Source organism: Somniosus microcephalus, chromosome 4 (genome assembly GCF_052327205.1).
Source record: "Somniosus microcephalus isolate GS21.2 chromosome 4, FLI_Smic_1.0, whole genome shotgun sequence".
Taxonomy (NCBI): domain Eukaryota; kingdom Metazoa; phylum Chordata; class Chondrichthyes; order Squaliformes; family Somniosidae; genus Somniosus; species Somniosus microcephalus.
This window is the reverse complement of record NC_140990.1, coordinates 97531239-97550132: the sequence shown is the minus strand read 5'-3', so window position 1 is coordinate 97550132 and position 18894 is coordinate 97531239. Positions and strand designations below refer to the sequence as shown.

At 53.2% G+C, this 18894-nt stretch overlaps 1 protein-coding gene across 1 annotated transcript in view; it reads right to left on the bottom strand.

Moving 5' to 3' along the window:
- Positions 1-18894, bottom strand: part of rnf31 (ring finger protein 31) — a 132190-nt gene that overhangs the window by 50028 nt on the left and 63268 nt on the right. Inside the window, 5 exon segments of the mRNA XM_085984117.1 lie at positions 3072-3255; positions 3389-3520; positions 8379-8439; positions 11060-11140; positions 16688-16843. Coding sequence (XP_085840243.1) covers positions 3072-3255; positions 3389-3520; positions 8379-8439; positions 11060-11140; positions 16688-16843 — 614 coding nt within the window.

The following is an 18894-nucleotide window of genomic DNA, read 5'->3' as shown; positions in this document are numbered from 1 at the left end:
ACCCTCGGTGCTTCTTCCAATTGGTGCTCAACACAGTCCCCTAGGCCCAGGCTCCCCCCACACACCCAGTCCCCCAGGCCCAGGCTCAACCCCACACACCCAGTCCCCTAGGCCCAGGCTCCCCACAAAGTCCCCCAGGCCCAGGCTCCCCCCACACACCCAGTCCCCCAGGCCCAGGCTCAACCCCACACACCCAGTCCCCCCGGGCAAAGGCTCCCCCCAGGCTCCCCCCACACACCCAGTCCCCCAGGCCCAGGCTCCCCCCACACACCCAGTCCCCCCGGGCCCAGGCTCCCCCCACACCCAGTCCCCCAGGCTCCCCCCACACACCCAGTCCCCCAGGCCCAGGCTCCCCCCACACACCCAGTCCCCCAGGCCCAGGCTCCCCCCACACATCCAGTCCCCCAGGCCCAGGCTCAACCCCACACACCCACTCCCCCAGGCCCAGGCGCCCCCCACACACCCAGTCCCCCAGGCCCAGTCTCCCCCAACACACCCAGTCCCCCAGACCCAGGCTCCCCCCACACACACAGTCCCCCAGGCTCCCCCCCCCACACCCAGTCCCCCAGGCCCAGGCTCCTCCCACACACCCAGTCCCCCAGGCCCAGGCTCCCCCCACACACCCAGTCCCCCAGGCCCAGGCTCAACCCCACACACCCAGTCCCCCAGGCTCCCCCCACACACCCAGTCCCCCAGGCCCAGGCTCCCCCCCCACACCCAGTCCCCCAGGCCCAGGCTCCCCCAACACCCAGTCCCCCAGACCCAGGCTCCCCCCACACACACAGTCCCCCAGGCTCCCCCCCCACACCCAGTCCCCCAGGCCCAGGCTCCTCCCACACACCCAGTCCCCCAGGCCCAGGCTCCCCCCACTCACCCAGTCCCCCAGGCCCAGGCTCAACCCCACACACCCAGTCCCCCAGGCCCAGGCTCCCCCCACACACCCAGTCCCCCAGGCCCAGGCTCCCCCCACACACCCAGTCCCCTAGGCCCAGGCTCCCCCCACACACCCAGTCTCCCAGGCTCCCCCCACACACCCAGTCCCCTAGGCCCAGGCTCCCCCCACACACCCAGTCCCCCAGGCCCAGGCTCCCCCCACACACCCAGTCCCCCAGGCCCAGGCTCCCCCCACACACCCAGTCCCCCAGGCCCAGGCTCAACCCCACACACCCAGTCCCCCAGGCCCAGGCTCCCCCCACACACCCAGTCCCCCAGGCCCAGGCTCCCCCCCCACACCCAGTCCCCCAGGCCCAGGCTCCCCCCACACACCCAGTCCCCCAGACCCAGGCTCCCCCCACACACACAGTCCCCCAGGCTCCCCCCCCCACACCCAGTCCCCCAGGCCCAGGCTCCTCCCACACACCCAGTCTCCCAGGCTCCCCCCACACACCCAGTCCCCTAGGCCCAGGCTCCCCCCACACACCCAGTCCCCCAGGCCCAGGCTCCCCCCACACACCCAGTCCCCCAGTCCCCCAGGCCCAGGCTCAACCCCACACACCCAGTCCCCCCCCCCCACACACCCAGTCCCCCAGACCCAGGCTCCCCCCACACACACAGTCCCCCAGCAGTCCCCCAGGCCCAGGCTCCCCCCACACACCCAGTCCCCCAGACCCAGGCTCCCCCCACACACACAGTCCCCCAGGCTCCCCCCCCCACACCCAGTCCCCCAGGCCCAGGCTCCTCCCACACACCCAGTCCCCCAGGCCCAACCCCACACACCCAGTCCCCCAGGCTCCCCCCACACACCCAGTCCCCGAGGCCCAGGCTCCCCCCACACACCCAGTCCCCCAGGCCCAGGCTCCCCCCACACACCCAGTCCCCCAGGCCCAGGCTCCCCCCACACACCCAGTCCCCCAGGCCCAGGCTCGCCCCACACACCCAGTCCCCGAGGCCCAGGCTCCCCCCACACACCCAGTCCCCTAGGCCCAGGCTCGCCCCACACACACAGTCCCCCAGGCCCAGGCTCAACCCCACACACCCAGTCCCCAAAGCCCAGACTCAACCCCACACACCCAGTCCCCCAGGCCCAGACTCAACCCCACACACCCAGTCCCCCAGGCCCAGGCTCCCCCCACACACCCAGTCCCCCAGGCCCAGGCTCCCCCCACACACCCAGTCCCCCAGGCCCAGGCTCCCCCCACACACCCAGTCCCCCAGGCCCAGGCTCCTCCCACACACCCAGTCCCCCAGGCCCAGGCTCCCCCCACACACCCAGTCCCCGAGGCCCAGGCTCCCCCCACACACCCAGTCCCCCAGGCCCAGGCTCCCCCCACACACCCAGTCCCCCAGGCCCAGGCTCCCCCCACACACTCAGTCCCCCAGGCCCAGGCACCCCCCACACACCCAGTCCCCCAGGCCCAGGCACCCCCCACACACCCAGTCCCCCAGGCCCAGGCTCCCCCCCACACACCCAGTCCCCCCGGGCCCAGGCTCCCCCCACACCCAGTCCCCCAGGCCCAGGCTCCCCCCCACACACAGTCCCCCAGGCCCAGGCTCCCCCCCACACACAGTCCCCCAGGCTCCCCCCACACACCCAGTCCCCCAGACCCAGGCTCCCCACACACCCAGTCCCCCAGGCCCAGGCTCCCCCCCACACACAGTCCCCCAGGCCCAGGCTCCCCCCACACACCCAGTCCCCGAGGCCCAGGCTCCCCCCACACCCAGTCCCCGAGGCCCAGGCTCCCCCAACACACCCAGTCCTGCAGTCTCCCCTGCCCACCCCCCACAGTCCCCCAGGCCCAGCCACCCAAACCTCACACAGACCCCCAGGCCCAGGCTCCGGCCCACAAAGTCCGCTAGGCTCAGGCAACACTCCATCCCACAGTCCCCCAGGCCCAGACCCAAGCCCAAGCCCAAGACCAGGCACCCCCCACCTCAATCCCTGAGGCCCGGGCTCCCCACTAACCCCACAGGTCCATCAGGCGAGGGCTCCCTGCCACAGAGACCCAGGCCCTGACTCGAGCTCCCGAGCCTCCAAGTCTCAAGCCCAGACCCAGCTTCCCCACCCCAGCCCACGTTTTCCCCAGCTCGGACTCCTCCCCGCCAACTCTTAAGGCCACTCCCGGGTGCGGTACCTGGACGGTGGTGCGCCGGGATGGCTCGGCCGCCCCCTCCATAGCGGCGTCCTCTGGTGACCAACCCGCGCCGGGTGGCGGTGGTACAGGCTGTCGCAGTCCCCGCACAGCAAGCAGGAGCAGCTCTGGCAGTGGACGGTCACGTTCTCCTTACTGCACACGGCACAGCACGTGTCGAGAGGAGCTGAGCGGGGGGAAGAATGAGTCATTTACACAGGGTACAGTGGGGCGGGGGGGGGGGAAAAGAGGGTCGTGGAATGAGCCAGTTACAGAGGGGGTGCTCTGTGACCTGTCCGTTCTGCCACCCCCACCCTCACCTTGCTTGGAGAGGCTGCCAGTGTTCGGTGCGGAGGCTGAGGTACCAGGATCTTGGCTGCGCCCTCCTCCCGGTACAGCCGGTGGGCTGAGCGTGGGCCAAGGGGCCACGGTGCCACTGGACACTGGTGAGGCTGGAAGAGCAGAGAGGAAGTTCATAGGAACATAAGAAATTAGGAGCAGGGGTAGGCCATTCGGCCTCTCGAGCCAGCTCCGCCATTCAATAAGATCATGGCTGATCTTCTACCTCATCTCCACTTTCCTGCACTATCCCCATATCCCTTGATTCCTTTAATATCCAAAAATCTATCGATCTGTCTTGAACATACTCAATGACTGAGCCTCCACAGCCCTCTGGGGTAGAGAATTCCAAAGATTCACCACCCTCTGAGTGAAGAAATTTCTCCTCATCTCAGTCCTAAATGGCCGACCCCTTATCCTGAGACTGTGACCCCTGGTTCTGGACTCCCCAGACAGGGGAAACATCCTCCCCGCACCTACCCTGTCAAGCCCTGTAAGAATTTTCTACATTTCAATGAGATCACCTCTCATTCTTCTAAACTCTAGAGAATATAGGCCTCGTCTCCTCAATCTCTCCTCATAGGACAATCCCCCCATCCCAGGAACCAGTCTGGTGAACCTTCATTGCACTCCCTCTATGACAAGTATATCCTTCCTGAGGTAAGGAGACCAAAGCTGTACACAACACTCCAGGTGTGGTCTCACCAGGGCCCTATATAATTGCAGTAAGATGCCTTTACTCTTATACTCAAATCCTCTTGTAATAAAGGCCAACATACCATTTGCTTTCCTAACTGCTTGCTGTACCTGCATGTTAACTTTCAGTGATTCGTGTACAAGGACACCTAGGTCCCTCTGAACACCAACATTTCCCAATCTCTCACCATTTAAAATATACTCTGCTTTGCTATTTTTCCTACCAAAGTGGATAACGTCGCATTTCTCCACATTATATTCCATTTGCCATGTTCTTGCCCACTCACTTAGCCTGTCTATATCCCCTTGAAGCCTCTTTGCATCCTCCTCACAACTTACAATCCCACCTCGCTTTGTATCATCAGCAAACTTGGATGTATTACATTTGGTCCCTTCATCCAAATCATTGATATAGATTGTGAATAGCTGAGGCCCAAGCACTGGTCCTTGCGGTACCCAACTAGTTACAGCCTGCCGACCCGAAAACGACCCGTTTATTCCTACTCTCTGTTTTCTGTCCGTTAACCAATCCTCAATCCATGCTAATATATTACCCCCAATCCCACGGGCCCTAATTTTCCCTACTACTGATGTCAGGCTAACTGGTCTGTAGTTCCCCGTTTTCTCTCTCCCTCCTTTCTTAAATAGTGGGGTTATATTTGCTACCTTCCAATCCACAGGAACCATTCTAGAATCTATGGAATTTTGGAAAATGACCACCAATGCATCCACTATCTCTAAAGCCACCTCTTTCAAAACCCTAGGATGTAGGCCATCAGGTCCAGGGGATTTAATGGCTTTTAATTTCTCCAGTACTTTTTTTTTTACTAATAGTAATTTCTTTCAGTTCCTCATTCTCGCTAGGCCCTTGGTTCTTTACTATTTCCAGGAAGTTTTTGGCGTCTTCTTCCGTGAAGACAAACACAAAGTAATTGTTTAATTTCTCTGCCATTTCCTTACTCCCCATTATAATTTTGCCTGTCTCAGCCAGTAAGGGACCCACAGTTACTTTTGCTAATCTTTTCCTTTTTACTTACCTATAGAAGCTTTTACAGTCTGTTTTTATGTATCTCGCTAGTTAACTCTCATATTCTATTTTCCCTTTCTGTATCAATTTCTTGGTCCACCTTTGCTGAATTCTGAAATCCTCCCGATCCTCAGGCTTACTACTCTTTTTGACAACATTATAAGCCTCTTCTCCTTTGATCTAATATACTATCTTTAACTTCTCTTGTTAGCCACGATTTGACCACTTTTCCCTGTGGAGTTTTTGTGCCTTAAAGGAATGTATATTTGTTGTGAATTATGTATTAATTCTTTAAATGGTAGCCATTGCTTGTCTACCGTCATACCCTTTTAATGTAGTTCTATCTTAGCCAACTTGCCCCTCATACCTAAGTAGTTTGCTTTGTTTAGATTTAAGACCCTAGTTTCGGATTTATCTAAATCACTTTCAAACTCAATATAAAATTCTATCATATTATGGTCACTCTTCCCTAAAGGCCCCTTTACTACAAGGTTATTAATTAACCCTTTCTCCGGTTCACGCCATGGGGCACTCCCCACCACTGAACCAAGGGCCCTGCCGGGACCTTGAGATGCCTTGACCCCCCTGACCCTGGGGCATCCAACCCTAGCGCACCCCTGGCCCCAGGGGGAGGGGCAGGGTCACCGGCAGCCCACCACACTGCTGCACTGGTTCCCGAGGGATGCGGTGGTTCCTGATCCAAATCTTGTGGCCACTTGGCATTGCAAGTGTGGGGGTGTGGACACAGCCATGCTTAAAAACAGCAATACATTAATCATCTTTCAATTGGGCACTTTCACAGAGTCACAGAATCTACAGTGCAGATAGAGGCCATTTCGGCCCATCGAGCCTGCACCAACACATATCCCACCCTATTCCTGTAACCCCATGTATTTAATCCCCTAACACTAAGGGTCAATTTATCAGAGCCAAATCAACCTAACCTGCACATCTTTGGACTGTGGGAGGAAACCCACGCAGACACGGGGAGAATGTGCAAACTCCACACAGACAGTCGCCCGAGGCCAGATTTGAACCCGGGTCCCTGGCGCTGTGAGGCAACAGTGCTAACCACTATGCCACCGTGCCCCCCACTTTACAACCTTCCGGGACTCAACATCGAGTTCAACAATTTCAGATCATAACCATTGCTCCCATTTTTTTGGACAGCAGGTACTGGTGATGATTCTGCCATTCCCATTTACAACTCCTCTAGACTCATCTTTTGTTTCTTTACTTGTCCCATTACCATCTCCTTTTGCCTCGCACCATCATCCCTTTAGTCATTTAATCTCTCCTGCTTTCCACCCGATCACAGACCTTCCCTTTTGTTCTTTCCTCCCCTCCCCGCTTTCCCGGCCTCTGTACTTGCTTAAAACCTGTTACATCTCTAACCTTTTCCGGTTCTGACGAAAGGTCATCGACCTGAAACGTTAACTTTGGTTCTCTCTTCACAGAGGCTGAGTCCAGCATTTCCTGTTCATATAATGGCCCGTATTTTCCGATACCTATGGGTGGATACGCGCTGTGTACACACCCGTAGGGACATCGGAAATACCGGTTTCAGGCATGCGAAGCGCATGCGCTGAAAACCAGCATTTCCGATCTGTCACGAATGCTCCTGACAGATCGGACACCTGCCCTGGAGAAGGGCCTCTGCTTTCTGTAGAACCTCCGCCCGCTGAAAACCCTTAGAAATCTTACGCCTGGTAAAAGCAGGCGTAAGGCCTACTTTTACCAGCATAAGAGTTGCAAAAAGTAAAAATAAAAAATAAAAATTTCACTCATTATAATTTTAAAATACTTTTTAAAAAAGGTAAGTTTATTTTTAGCCCCGTAAAAAACTTTAATTTTTTCAAGATATTTAATTTAATGTAATTTTAACTCGTTTTAAAATGGTTTTTCTAAAATGTATTTGATGTTTTAGTGTGTTTTTGGGGTGATTTCCATTCATATATTTGACAGGTCTATCTGTCAAAAGTATGAAGGGAGATTCTCTTCTCCTATTGGCTGGCCTGGCCCACGTGATCCCAGGGACGCTTGCGAACTGCCTGCGCCCCTGGGATACGTGGGCCCTGCGCATTTTGACTTTGGAGAGGCCCGGGAGCGGAAGTGTCCGGACCTCAGGAGCCCTCAGGTAAGTTCATAGATTTTTTTCCGACAGGAGGCATCCGCACGCAGGAAGCTTCCTATCGGAAATTACGAGCCAATAGATTAATCGAGTTGTTTCGATGGGGAAATGCCTCTTCCAGTGTGCTACTGAGCCCCACAGGGTCAGGAAGAGCCCAGGTTCCATCTTCCCTGGTCTGTGCTGAGTTCATAGAATCATAGAAATTTACGGCGCAGAATGAGGCCATTTGGCCCATCAAGTCTGTGCTGGCCGTTAAAGAGCGATCCAGCCTAATCCCACGTTCTAGCTCTTGGTCCGTAGCCCTGTAGGTTACGGCACTTCAAGTGCATATCCAAGTACTTTTTAAATACGATGAGGGTTTCTGCCTCTACTACCCTTTCAGGCAGTGAGTTCAAGACTCCCACCACCCTCTGGGTGAAAACATTTCTCCTCAAATCCCCTCGAATCCTTCTACCAATTACTTTAAATCTTTGCCCCCCGGTTATTGGCCCTTCTGCTAAGGGAAATAGGTCCTTCTTATCCACTCTATCTAGGCCCCTCATAATTTTATACACCTCAATTAAATCTCCCCTCAGCCTCCTTTGTTCCAAAGAAAACAACCCCAGCCTATCCAGTCTTTCCTCATAGCTAAAATTCCCCAGTCCTGGCAACGTCCTCATACATCTCTGCACCCTCTCTAGTGCAATCACATCCTTTCTGTAATGTGGTGACCAGAACTGCACGCAGCACTCTAGCTGAGGCCTAACTAGTGTTTTATACAGTTCAAGCATAACCCCGCTGCTCTTGTATTCTATGCCTCGACTAATAAAGGCAAGTATCCCATATGCCTCCTTAACCACCTTATCTACCTGTCCTGCTACCTTCAGAGATCTGTGGGGTGAGCTGATCCCAGCCAGGGGTGGCCTCAGCACCACCTGGGGCAGTTGGGGTGGGGGGATAATCAGGCCGGCTGCCAGGCGCGGACTCAGCTTATATGCCGCCCACATCCACGCAGGGAAGGAGGAACGGCTTGGCCGAGGGAGCAGAGGGTGAGGGAGCGGAGGGCAAGGAGTCACCACCCTGAGGGGAGGAGGTGGGCAGAGGGGGAATGACAATCAAACGAGAGTCTGCCGTTTACCTGTCGTGGCTCCAATCTGGGAAGGCTCCTGAGAATCAGAGTTCGAGGGTGATGAGACCAACTAGAGAGAGAGAGAGAGAGAGAGAGAGGGAGAGACAGCACAGATCAGTCAGTCTGCAAAGGTGGCAGGGTAAAATGGTAAAGGTGTTTACAATAAAAAGCAGATTACAAAAAGCCAATGGATCCTCGGTCTTGTATACAAATCACTAAAAGCAGCGACGCAGGTTAATAAGGTCATAAAAAAAAGCAAACTAAGCACTGGGATGGATGGAATTACTAGAGGGATGGAATTCAAAAGCAGAGAAGTTATGTTAAACTTGTACTGAACCTTCACTTGGAGTACTGTGAATAGTTCTGGTCTCCAGATTATAGAAAGGATATAGAGGCACTGGAGAAGGTGCAAAAATTATTCACAAAGATGATACCAGAACTGAGAGGTTATAACTATCAGGAAAGGGGGGGACCTGATTGAGTTGTACAAAATTATGAGGGGCATAGATAGGGTAGATAGAAAGGAACTTTTCCCCTTAGTAGAGGGGTCAATAACCAGGGGGCGTAGTTTCAAGGTAAGGGGCAGGAGGTTTAGAGGGGATTTGAGGAAAAACCTTTTCACCCAGAGGGTGGTTGGAATCTGGAACTCACTGCCTGAGAGGGTGGTAGAGGCAGGAACCCTCACAACATTCAAGAAGCATTTAGATGAGCACTTGAAACGCCATAGCATACAAGGCTACGGACCAAGTGCTGGAAAATGGGATTGGAATAGACAGGGCTTGATGACCGGTGCGGACACGATGGGCCGAAGGGCCTCTTTCTGTGCTGTATAACTCTATGACTCTATGAAAGATTGAGCAGATGGGTCTCTTTTCTCCAGATAAAAGACTGAAGGGTGACCCGATAGAGGTCTTTAAAATTATGCAAAGGGTAGACGTAGGGAAGATGTTTCCGCTTGTGCGGGAGTCCAAAAGTAGGGGCCATCAATATAAGATAGTCACCAATAAATCCAATGGGGAATTCAGGAGAAATTTCATTACCCAGAGAGTGTGGTGAGAATGTGGAACTCGCTACCACAGGAAGTGGTTGAGGCGATCAGCCATAGATTACATTTAAGAGGAAGCTAGAAAAGTACATGAGGGAGAAAGGAATAGAAGGATATGTTGATGGGGTGAGATGAAGAAGGGATAGGAGGAGGCTGGTGTGGAGCAGAAACGCCGGCATGGGACAGTTGGGCCGAAGGCCGCTTTCTGTGCTGTAGACACGATGCAACAATGTGAATAGGGGCGTGGGGAGCAAAAGCAAACGGTGATGTTCACCCGAGCACATCAACGGTTCGGCCACACAGTTAGGCTTTTGGGCCTGGTTTTTAGTGCCCTACCAGAGTTGCCAACACATCCAGTGATGGACGGCCCGGGGGTCGCCGGGAATGGACGATTACTTTCCAGGACACTGCTGCGAGCAAAAACCCGGGGTGGGGGGGGGGGTGCAGGGGGGAAAGAGAATCACGGGGAGTAAAAAAAAAAATTGTGGATTTTTAGAAACTTTTGTTTTCCACACTTCCATAATTAGAAAAAAATACTGGAGTTGGGGGGAAAATGGCTATTTGACTGGGTGGGGCGGAGGGAAGTGGGAGGTCATGTGATGAAACCGCCAGTAACACATCCAACCAGAGTTGGCAACGCTATGCCCTACTTTAGGAAGGATGTCAAGGCCCTGGCGAGGGTGCAGGAGAGATTCCCTGGGATCCAGAGGCTTTGGTTATGAGGAGAGACTAAGAGGAACTGGGGTTCTTTTCATTAGGATGGAGAAGGTTAAGAGGAGATCTGATCGAAGGCTTCAAAATCATGAGGGGTTTCGATAAAGTAAATCGGGAAAAACTATTCCCACTGTTGAGTGAGTCGGTAACTTGAGGCCATCAATTTAAGGTCAGCACCAAAAGAACGAGGGAGAGGTCAGAGGGAATGGTTTGTTTTGCAGAGTGTTGTTGGGACATGGTTGGACCGGCCAGAAACTGTGGGGGAAGTAGAATTCAGAAGAGGTCTTAAAAGGGAAGGAGAGAGCCAAGAAAAGTCTTGGGAAAGGGCACAGGGGATTAGGGCGCTTTCAGAGGGAGGACACGGGGCAATGGGGAAAGGGCAGGGAATTGGAGCTCTTTCAGAGAGAGGGCAGGGGCGATGGGCTAAATGGCCTCCTTCTGGGCCTCGAGTCAGTCACTCTCACTCTCCCTTCCAAGTCAGAAGGTCATGGGGTCGAGTCCCCACTCCAGGGACTCGAGCCCATATTCCAGGCCAACACACCCAGTGCTAGTACTAAGGGAGCGCGGCACTGTCGGAGGTGCCGTCTTTCGGATGAGACGTTAAACCGAGGCCCCGTCTGCCCTCTCAGGTGGGCATAAAAGATCCCATGGACCACTATTTCGAGGAGGAGCAGGGGAGTTCTCCCCCCGTGTCCTGGGGCCAATATTTATCTCTCAACCAACAGCACTATAAAACAGATTAACCAGTTCATCCCATGCTATTTGTGGGATCTCACGGTGCGCAAAATGGCGGCCGCGTTCCTCTACATGACAACAGTGACCGCACATCCGAAGTGACGTACAGGCGCCGAGGCGCTTTGTAACCTCCCAAGGAGGTCAAAGGTGTTGTACAAACGCAAACTCTCCCTCCCTTTAGCTTTGAGCGACGTACCTGCTTCTGGTGCCCACCCTGAGCTGGCAGTCCGCCGGCAGGCAGGAATCGGCTGAAGAGCTGCGGGTGAGGGTGCACGCCCTGCAAGCAAACAGGAAAAATGGCGTCAACGAGAAAGACAAAACGTGCGGTTCACACAGTGGCAGTGGCTCGCACCTGTAAAGCCTCACCTCCCGTCATTACCTTTTGGTCACACTTTCATGTCCAGTTGTCCCCCAATGCTAAAATTCCCGCATCCACATTTATAATGGGAAGTGGCTATGTAAACGTGTCACGCTGTCATTCCACCCTCCGGGCAGCGGTGATGCTGTGGCGCCTCTGTTTTCCACGTCCCATCTCCTCAACATAGTCCCGCAGAGAAACTCCAAAGAACTTTCTCTGCTTCCCATATGCTTTGTATATTTAACTGAACCGTGGGCTCAGTCGGTCTCACTCTCGCCTCTGGGTCAGAAGGTCATGGGTTTGAGTACCCACTCCAGAGACTCGAGCCCCATAATCCAGGCTGCTCTCCCGGTGCCAGTGCTGAGGGAGCGCTGCACTGTCGGAGGTGTCGTCTTTTGGATGAGACGTCAAACCGAGGGCCCCATCTGCCCCCATGGAGGGAGAGCAGGGGAGTTCTCCCCGGTGTCCTGGGCCCAATATTTATCCCTGGACCAACATTTTCTGCATTACAACAGTGACTACACTTCAAAAGTACTTCATTGGCTGTAAAGCACTTTGAGACTTCCTGAGGTCAGGAAAGGCTTGGCAGAATTTTTTTTTTTTTTTTTTAAATAAACATCACTGAATTATCTGGTTATCACATTGCTGTTTGTGGGATCGTGCTGTGCGCAAATTGGCTGCTGCGCTTCCTACGTTACAACAGTGACTACACTTCAAAAAAAAGTACTTCCATGGCTGTAAAGCGCTTTGGGACGTCCCGAGGTGGTGAAAACACTGCAGAAATGAAAATCCTTTCTTTCTGTAAATGATAACATCACGAAGCACTGCAGAGTACTGTCATAGCGCTACATACACAACTAACAGGAGTAGGCCACTCGGCCCATTTATAGCGGGCGCGTTCATGCCAACGCAATTTGCCCACTGCACTCAATGGCCAGTGCAACGGGGCTATGGGGGAAAACCCCGTGGGTTTTAATCGGCAGTTTTCACTATTGTTGGACATCCTGGTGAGTTAAGGGTTAATGATCAAACTTCTTTGTATCATGGAGCAACAGGCTTTCCAAGATAAACAAGATGGCTTTGAAGTGTCGTGAGAGGAGAGGAAAGCCTGGCTTGTCTTATGCTTTTAGTGTCCAAGTGTTATATACGAGAAATGCCTGTACAAGGGAATAAATGACAGTAATGACATGAGTGATTAATGTTGTGTCTGTGTGTTGATAGAGACACTGAAGACAGGAGTTGGTTTGATAGGTGTTTACTAAACAAAGTCTGGAGGGGAACTAACGGATACAACACAATACTCAGGCTTATATAGCCGAGTGGCCATTACCGGCATTACAGTACACATGGGGCTCTTAAAGGCACATACACTACAATTAAGATGTAACTTTAGTGGCTAGGGTAATAAACATAGGTAGAGGGATCCATTATTATAGAAAGATAACAGTTAATAAAGCCTGTTCTTCAAAAAGGTTAAGTACTGTTCCGTCAGGAAGACTTGTTTGAGGGAAGTAGCTTTGGAGTAAACAATTATAACTGTTTACATGAATAGACTGTTTTCAAAGGGATTTGGGAATAGTTACATCATGACGTGAACCTTTGTTGTAGGCAAATATATATATTTTTTAATTCGTTTATGGCATGTGGGTGTCGCTGGCTAGGCCGGCATTTATTGCCCATCCCTAACTGCCCCTGAGAAGGTGGTGGTTATTAGCCTTCTTGAACCGCTGCAGTCCAAGTGGTGAAGGTACTCCCACAGTGCTGTTAGGGAGGGAGTTTCAGGATTTTGACCCAGCGACGATGAAGGATTGGCAATATATTTCCAGGATGGTCTGCGACTTGGAGGAGAATTTGGAGGTGGTGGTGTTCCCATGCGCCTGCTGCCCATGTCCTTCTAGGTGGTAGAGGTCACAGGTTTGGGAGATGCTGCCGAAGAAGCCTTGGCGAGTTGCTGCAGTGCCTCTTGTAGATGGTACACACTGCAGCCACGGTACACCGGTGGTGGAGGGAGTGAATGTTTAAGGTGGTGGATGGGGTGCCAAATCAAGCGGGCTGCTTTGTCCTGGATGGTGTCGAGCTTCTTGAGTGTTGTTGGAGCTGCACTCATCCAGGCAAGTGGAGAGTATTCCATCACACTCCTGACTTGTGTCTTGTAGATGGTGGAAAGGCTTTGGGGAGTCAGGAGGTGAGACACTCGCCGCAGAATACCTGTATAAAAGGAGCATGGTTTTCAACAGCTTTTCAGAGAGCTCGAAAGATACAGAAAGCTAAAAGCTGCTCTCTCTGAAAACAGTTCGGCCGATCACTGTGCTGTATATCAATCAAGTCTGTTCTGTATACTCCACCAGCAAGTGTCTTCTGCTTAACGGAGTCCTCCCATTTTGCACTGAGGATTTGGCGTGGAGAGTGTTGCACAGAGCAGTACTGTGCAACAGATTTTTAAGCAGATTCACGGACTCCGACCCAGGCTGCCTGTAATTTCTACGATCTGGAAGAGTCCGTGTTTCATGTATACGTGGGGTGTGAGAGGTTGCAGCCCCTCTTCCACTATTTGAAGAGGCTGCTCCTCAATTGTCAACAATCAAGTCCCATAAGAACATAAGACGTAGGACCAGGAGCAGGTCATTTGGCCCCTCGAGCCTTCTCCGCCATTCAATAAGATCATGGCTGATCTGATCTTGGCCTCAACTCCACTTCCCTGCCCCGCTCCCCGTAACCCTTGACTCTCTTATCGTTCAAAAGTCTGTCTATCTCCACCTTAAATATATTCAATGACCCAGCCTCCACAGCTCTCCGGGGAAGAGAATTCCAAAGATTCACAACCTCTGAAAGAAGAAATTTCTCCTGCTTTCCATTTTAAATGAGCGACCCTTTATTCTGAAATTATGCCCCTAGTTCTAGATACCCCCATGAGGGGAAACATCCTCTCTGCATCTACCCTGTCAATCCCCCTCAGAATCTTATATGTTTCAATAAGATCCCCTCTCATTCTTCTAAACTCCGATGACTATAGGCCCAACCTGCTCAACCTTTCCTCATAAGACAACCCCTTCATCTCCAGAATCAACCTCGTGAACCTTCTCTGAACTGCCTCCAATGCAAGTATATCCTTCCCATGCTCCTGATCTTTGGCCACCCAGTGCAGAGAGGAGTGGGCAGGTCGGGGGAGCTCCTCTTGGGTCTGCTCCTGGGCCTGGCCAAAGTGGCCATCAACAGGCCCAGGCAGCGAACAGTCAAAGGGGTCGTCCGTCCATCCTGACTGCCTGCCTCTCTTCCCCGGCTATGTCCGAGCCCGGGTGTCCCTGGAGAGGGAGGACGCAGTGTCCACCCGTACGCTCGAGACCTTCCGCGACCGGTGGGCACAGGAGAGACTGGAGTGCTTCGTCGACACCCGGAACCAAATTTTAATTTAATTTGGCAAGTTTCTGTCTTTCAGATGAGACATTAAACCGAGGGCCCCGTCTGCCCTCTCAGGGGGATGTAAAAGATCCCACGGCCACTATTTCGAAGGGGAGTGGGGGGGGGGGGGGGGGGGGGGACTCTTCCCGGTGTCCTGGGGCCAATATTTATCCCTCGATCATCATCACTAAAACAGATTATCTGGTCATTATCACCTTGCTGTGCGCAAAATGGCTGCCGCAGTTCTTACATTATAACAACAGTGACTACACTTAAAATGTACTTCATTGACACTAAAGCGCTTTGTAACGACCTGAGGTTGTTAAAGGCACTGTAGAAATACAACTTCTTTTTCTCTTTTAAATTGGTTTAAGTTACAGTTAAATGTTGGTGCTCCTTTATAAGGGGGGCACCTGCAAAATCTTAATCGTCATCATTACAGAAAGAGAAGGAAGAAGGTTGAATGCTAAAAACTATCACTGACTGCTAGGACAGACATCGTCATAGAGATTAACACTGTCCCTAATACAGGAGACTGCAGGAGGGTTGGGAGATGGTGATTCGCATGTGAATGTGGGTGAATTATTAGGCTTGCTATGTACATCGCGCTATGACAGTACTTTACCATGTACTGTTAGATCGTTGCTGAGGAATCGAGACAAGACTGCAAATAATGCAACCAGCTTTACTTAAATAATTTCTTTGTAGGAACATAGAAACAGGAGGAGGCCATTCAGGCCCTCAAGCCTGTTACATAGGATCAGGAGGAGGCCGTACAGCCCCTCAAGCCTGTTACACAGGAACAGGAGGAGGCCATTCAGCCCCTCAAGCCTGTTACAAGGAACAGCAGGAGGCCATTCAGTCCCTCAGGCCTGTTAAACAGGAACACCAGGAGGCCATTCAGCCCCTCGAGCCTGTTACAAGGAACAGCAGGAGGCCAGTCAGCCCCCTCAAGCCTGTTACACAGGAACAAGAGGAGGCCATTCAGCCCCTCGAGCCTGTTACATGGAAACAGGAGCAGGCCATTCAGCCCCTCAGGCCTGTTAAACAGGAACACCAGGAGGCCCTCACTAACACACAGCCTGTATTCGAGAGTGGGACAGGCTGTGTGTGGGTGATGGAGGAGCTGGTATCTGAGAGTGGGACAGGCTGTGTGTGGGTGATGGAGGAGCTGGTATCTGAGAGTGGGACAGGCTGTGTGTGGGTGATGGAGGAGCTGGTATCTGAGAGTGGGACAGGCTGTGTGTGGGTGATGGAGGAGCTGGTATCTGAGAGTGGGACAGGCTGTGTGTGGGTGATGGAGGAGCTGGTATCTGAGAGTGGGACAGGCTGTGTGTGGGTGATGGAGGAGCTGGTATCTGAGAGTGGGAAAGGCTGTGTGTGGGTGATGGAGGAGCTGGTATCTGAGAGTGGGACAGGCTGTGTGTGGGTGATGGAGGAGCTGGTATCTGAGAGTGGGACAGGCTGTGTGTGGGTGATGGAGGAGCTGGTATCTGAGAGTGGGAAAGGCTGTGTGTGGGTGATGGAGGAGCTGGTATCTGAGAGTGGGACAGGCTGTGTGTGGGTGATGGAGGAGCTGGTATCTGAGAGTGGGACAGGCTGTGTGTGGGTGATGGAGGAGCTGGTATCTGAGAGTGGGACAGCCTGTGTGTGGGTGATGGAGGAGCTGGTATCTGAGAGTGGGACAGGCTGTGTGTGGGCGATGGAGGAGCTGGTATCAGAGAGTGGGACAGGCTGTGTTAGTGTTGGAGGAGTTGGTAACATCATCTGCAAAAGAGGTAGATGTTGCATTTGAGGCCTACCCAATCAGGCCTCAACTCAGGAACCGCTCACTGGCCTTCAAACATTGGGTTTTTCACCACACCACAGATGAGTGCGCGAGGCCTTCTGTTCAGGCTTCGATGCATTACACCCCAAGGCACATAAGTTGTTGATGCCTCTCCACTTCTGATTCAACCACCTTGGCCACTAGTCACCACTTTTCAGTCGTAAAGACGAGTGTCATTCCTGGGCCCTGGAAAACCACCCCACCATTCTGATTCAAAATGGCAGCCGCTCGGGCCTTACCTTGCGCAGTTGCTCCAGCTCGATCTGAAGCATGGCCACTTCGACAGTCACAGCTGCCACTTTCCTCAGGTCGGGATCCAACACGTCCTCTGGGAAACTCATCCCATCGCTCTGTTCCACGGTGTATCCATACTGATGCAAGATGGCTCGCCCGCCCTGGGAACCACGCAACGTAAAGAACAGAGGTAAAACTTGGCCGACATTCTGGGCTCCTCCCCCTCAGGGTGATATCTGTACACTAACTGGTGTCTCTCAGTCCCCTCTCTCTCAGGGAGATATCTGTACACTGACTGGTGTCTCTCTGTCCCCTCTCCCTCGGGGAGATATCTGTACACTAACTGGTGTCTCTCAGTCCCCTCTCTCTCAGGGAGATATCTGTACACTGACTGGTGTCTCTCTGTCCCCTCTCCCTCGGGGAGATATCTGTACACTGACTGGTGTCTCAGTCCCTCTCCCTCAGGGAGATATCTGTACACTGACTGGTGTCTCTCAGTCCCTCTCTCTCAGGGAGATATCTGTACACTGACTGGTGTCTCTCAGTCCCCTCTCTCTCAGGGAGATATCTGTACACTGACTGGTGTCTCTCAGTCCCTCTCCCTCAGGGAGATATCTGTACACTGACTGGTGTCTCAGTCCCTCTCCCTCAGGGAGATATCTGTACACTGACTGGTGTCTCTCAGTCCCTCTCTCTCAGGGAGATATCTGTACACTGACTGGTGTCTCTCTGTCCCCTCTCCCTCAGGGAGATATCTGTACAATGACTGGTGTCTCTCAGTCCCTCTCCCTCAGGGAGATATCTGTACACTGACTGGTGTCTCTCAGTCCCTCTCCCTCAGGGAGATACCTGTACACTGACTGGTGTCTCTCAGTCCCTCTCCCTCAGGGAGATATCTGTACACTGACTGGTGTCTCTCAATCTCTCTCCCTCAGGGAGATATCTGTACACTGACTGGTGTCTCAGTCCCTCTGCCTCGGGGAGATATCTGTACACTGACTGGTGTCTCAGTCCCTCTCCCTCAGGGTGATATCTGTACACTAACTGGTGTCTCTCAATCTCTCTCCCTCAGGGTGATATCTGTACACTGACTGGTGTCTCAGTCCCTCTCCCTCAGGGTGATATCTGTACACTGACTGGTGTCTCAGTCCCTCTCCCTCGGGGAGATATCTGTACACAGACTGGTGTCTCTCAATTTCTCTCCCTCAGGGAGATATCTGTACACTGACTGGTGTCTCAGTCCCTCTCCCTCAGGGAGATATCTGTACACTGACTGGTGTCTCAGTCCCTCTCCCTCGGGGATATATCTGTACACTGACTGGTGTCTCAGTCCCTCTCCCTCGGTGAGATATCTGTACACAGACTGGTGTCTCAGTCCCTCTCCCTCGGAGATATCTGTACAATGACTGGTGTCTCTCAGTCCCTCTCCCTCAGGGAGATATCTGTACACTGACTGGTGTCTCTCAGTCCCTCTCCCTCAGGGAGATATCCATACACTGACGGGTGTCTCTCAGTCCCTCTCCCTCAGGGAGATATCCATACACTGACTGGTGTCTCTCAGTCCCTCTCCCTCAGGGAGATATCTGTACACTAACTGGTGTCTCTCAGTCCCTCTCCCTCAGGGAGATATCTGTACACTAACTGGTGTCTCTCAGTCCCTCTCCCTCAGGGAGATACCTGTACACTGACTGGTGTCTCTCAGTCCTTCTCCCTCAGGGAGATATTTGTACACTGACTGGTGTCTCAGTCCCTCTCCCTCAGGGAGATATCTGTACACTGACTGGTGTCTCTCAGTCCCTCTCCCTCAGGGAGATATCTGTACACTGACTGGTGTCTCTCAGTCCCTCTCCCTCAGGGAAATATCCATACACTGACGGGTGTCTCTCAGTCCCTCTCCCTCAGGGAGATATCTGTACACTGACTGGTGTCGCTCAGTCCCTCTCCCTCAGGGAAATATCCATACACTGACGGGTGTCTCTCAGTCCCTCTCCCTCAGGGAGATATCTGTACACTGACTGGTGTCTCTCAGTCCCTCTCCCTCGGGGAGATATCTGTACACTGACTGGTGTCTCTCAGTCCCTCTCCCTCAGGGTGATATCTGTACACTGACTGGTGTCTCTCAGTCCCTCTCCCTCGGGGAGATATCTGTACACTGACTGGTGTCTCTCAGTCCCTCTCCCTCAGGGTGATATCTATACACTGACTGGTGTCT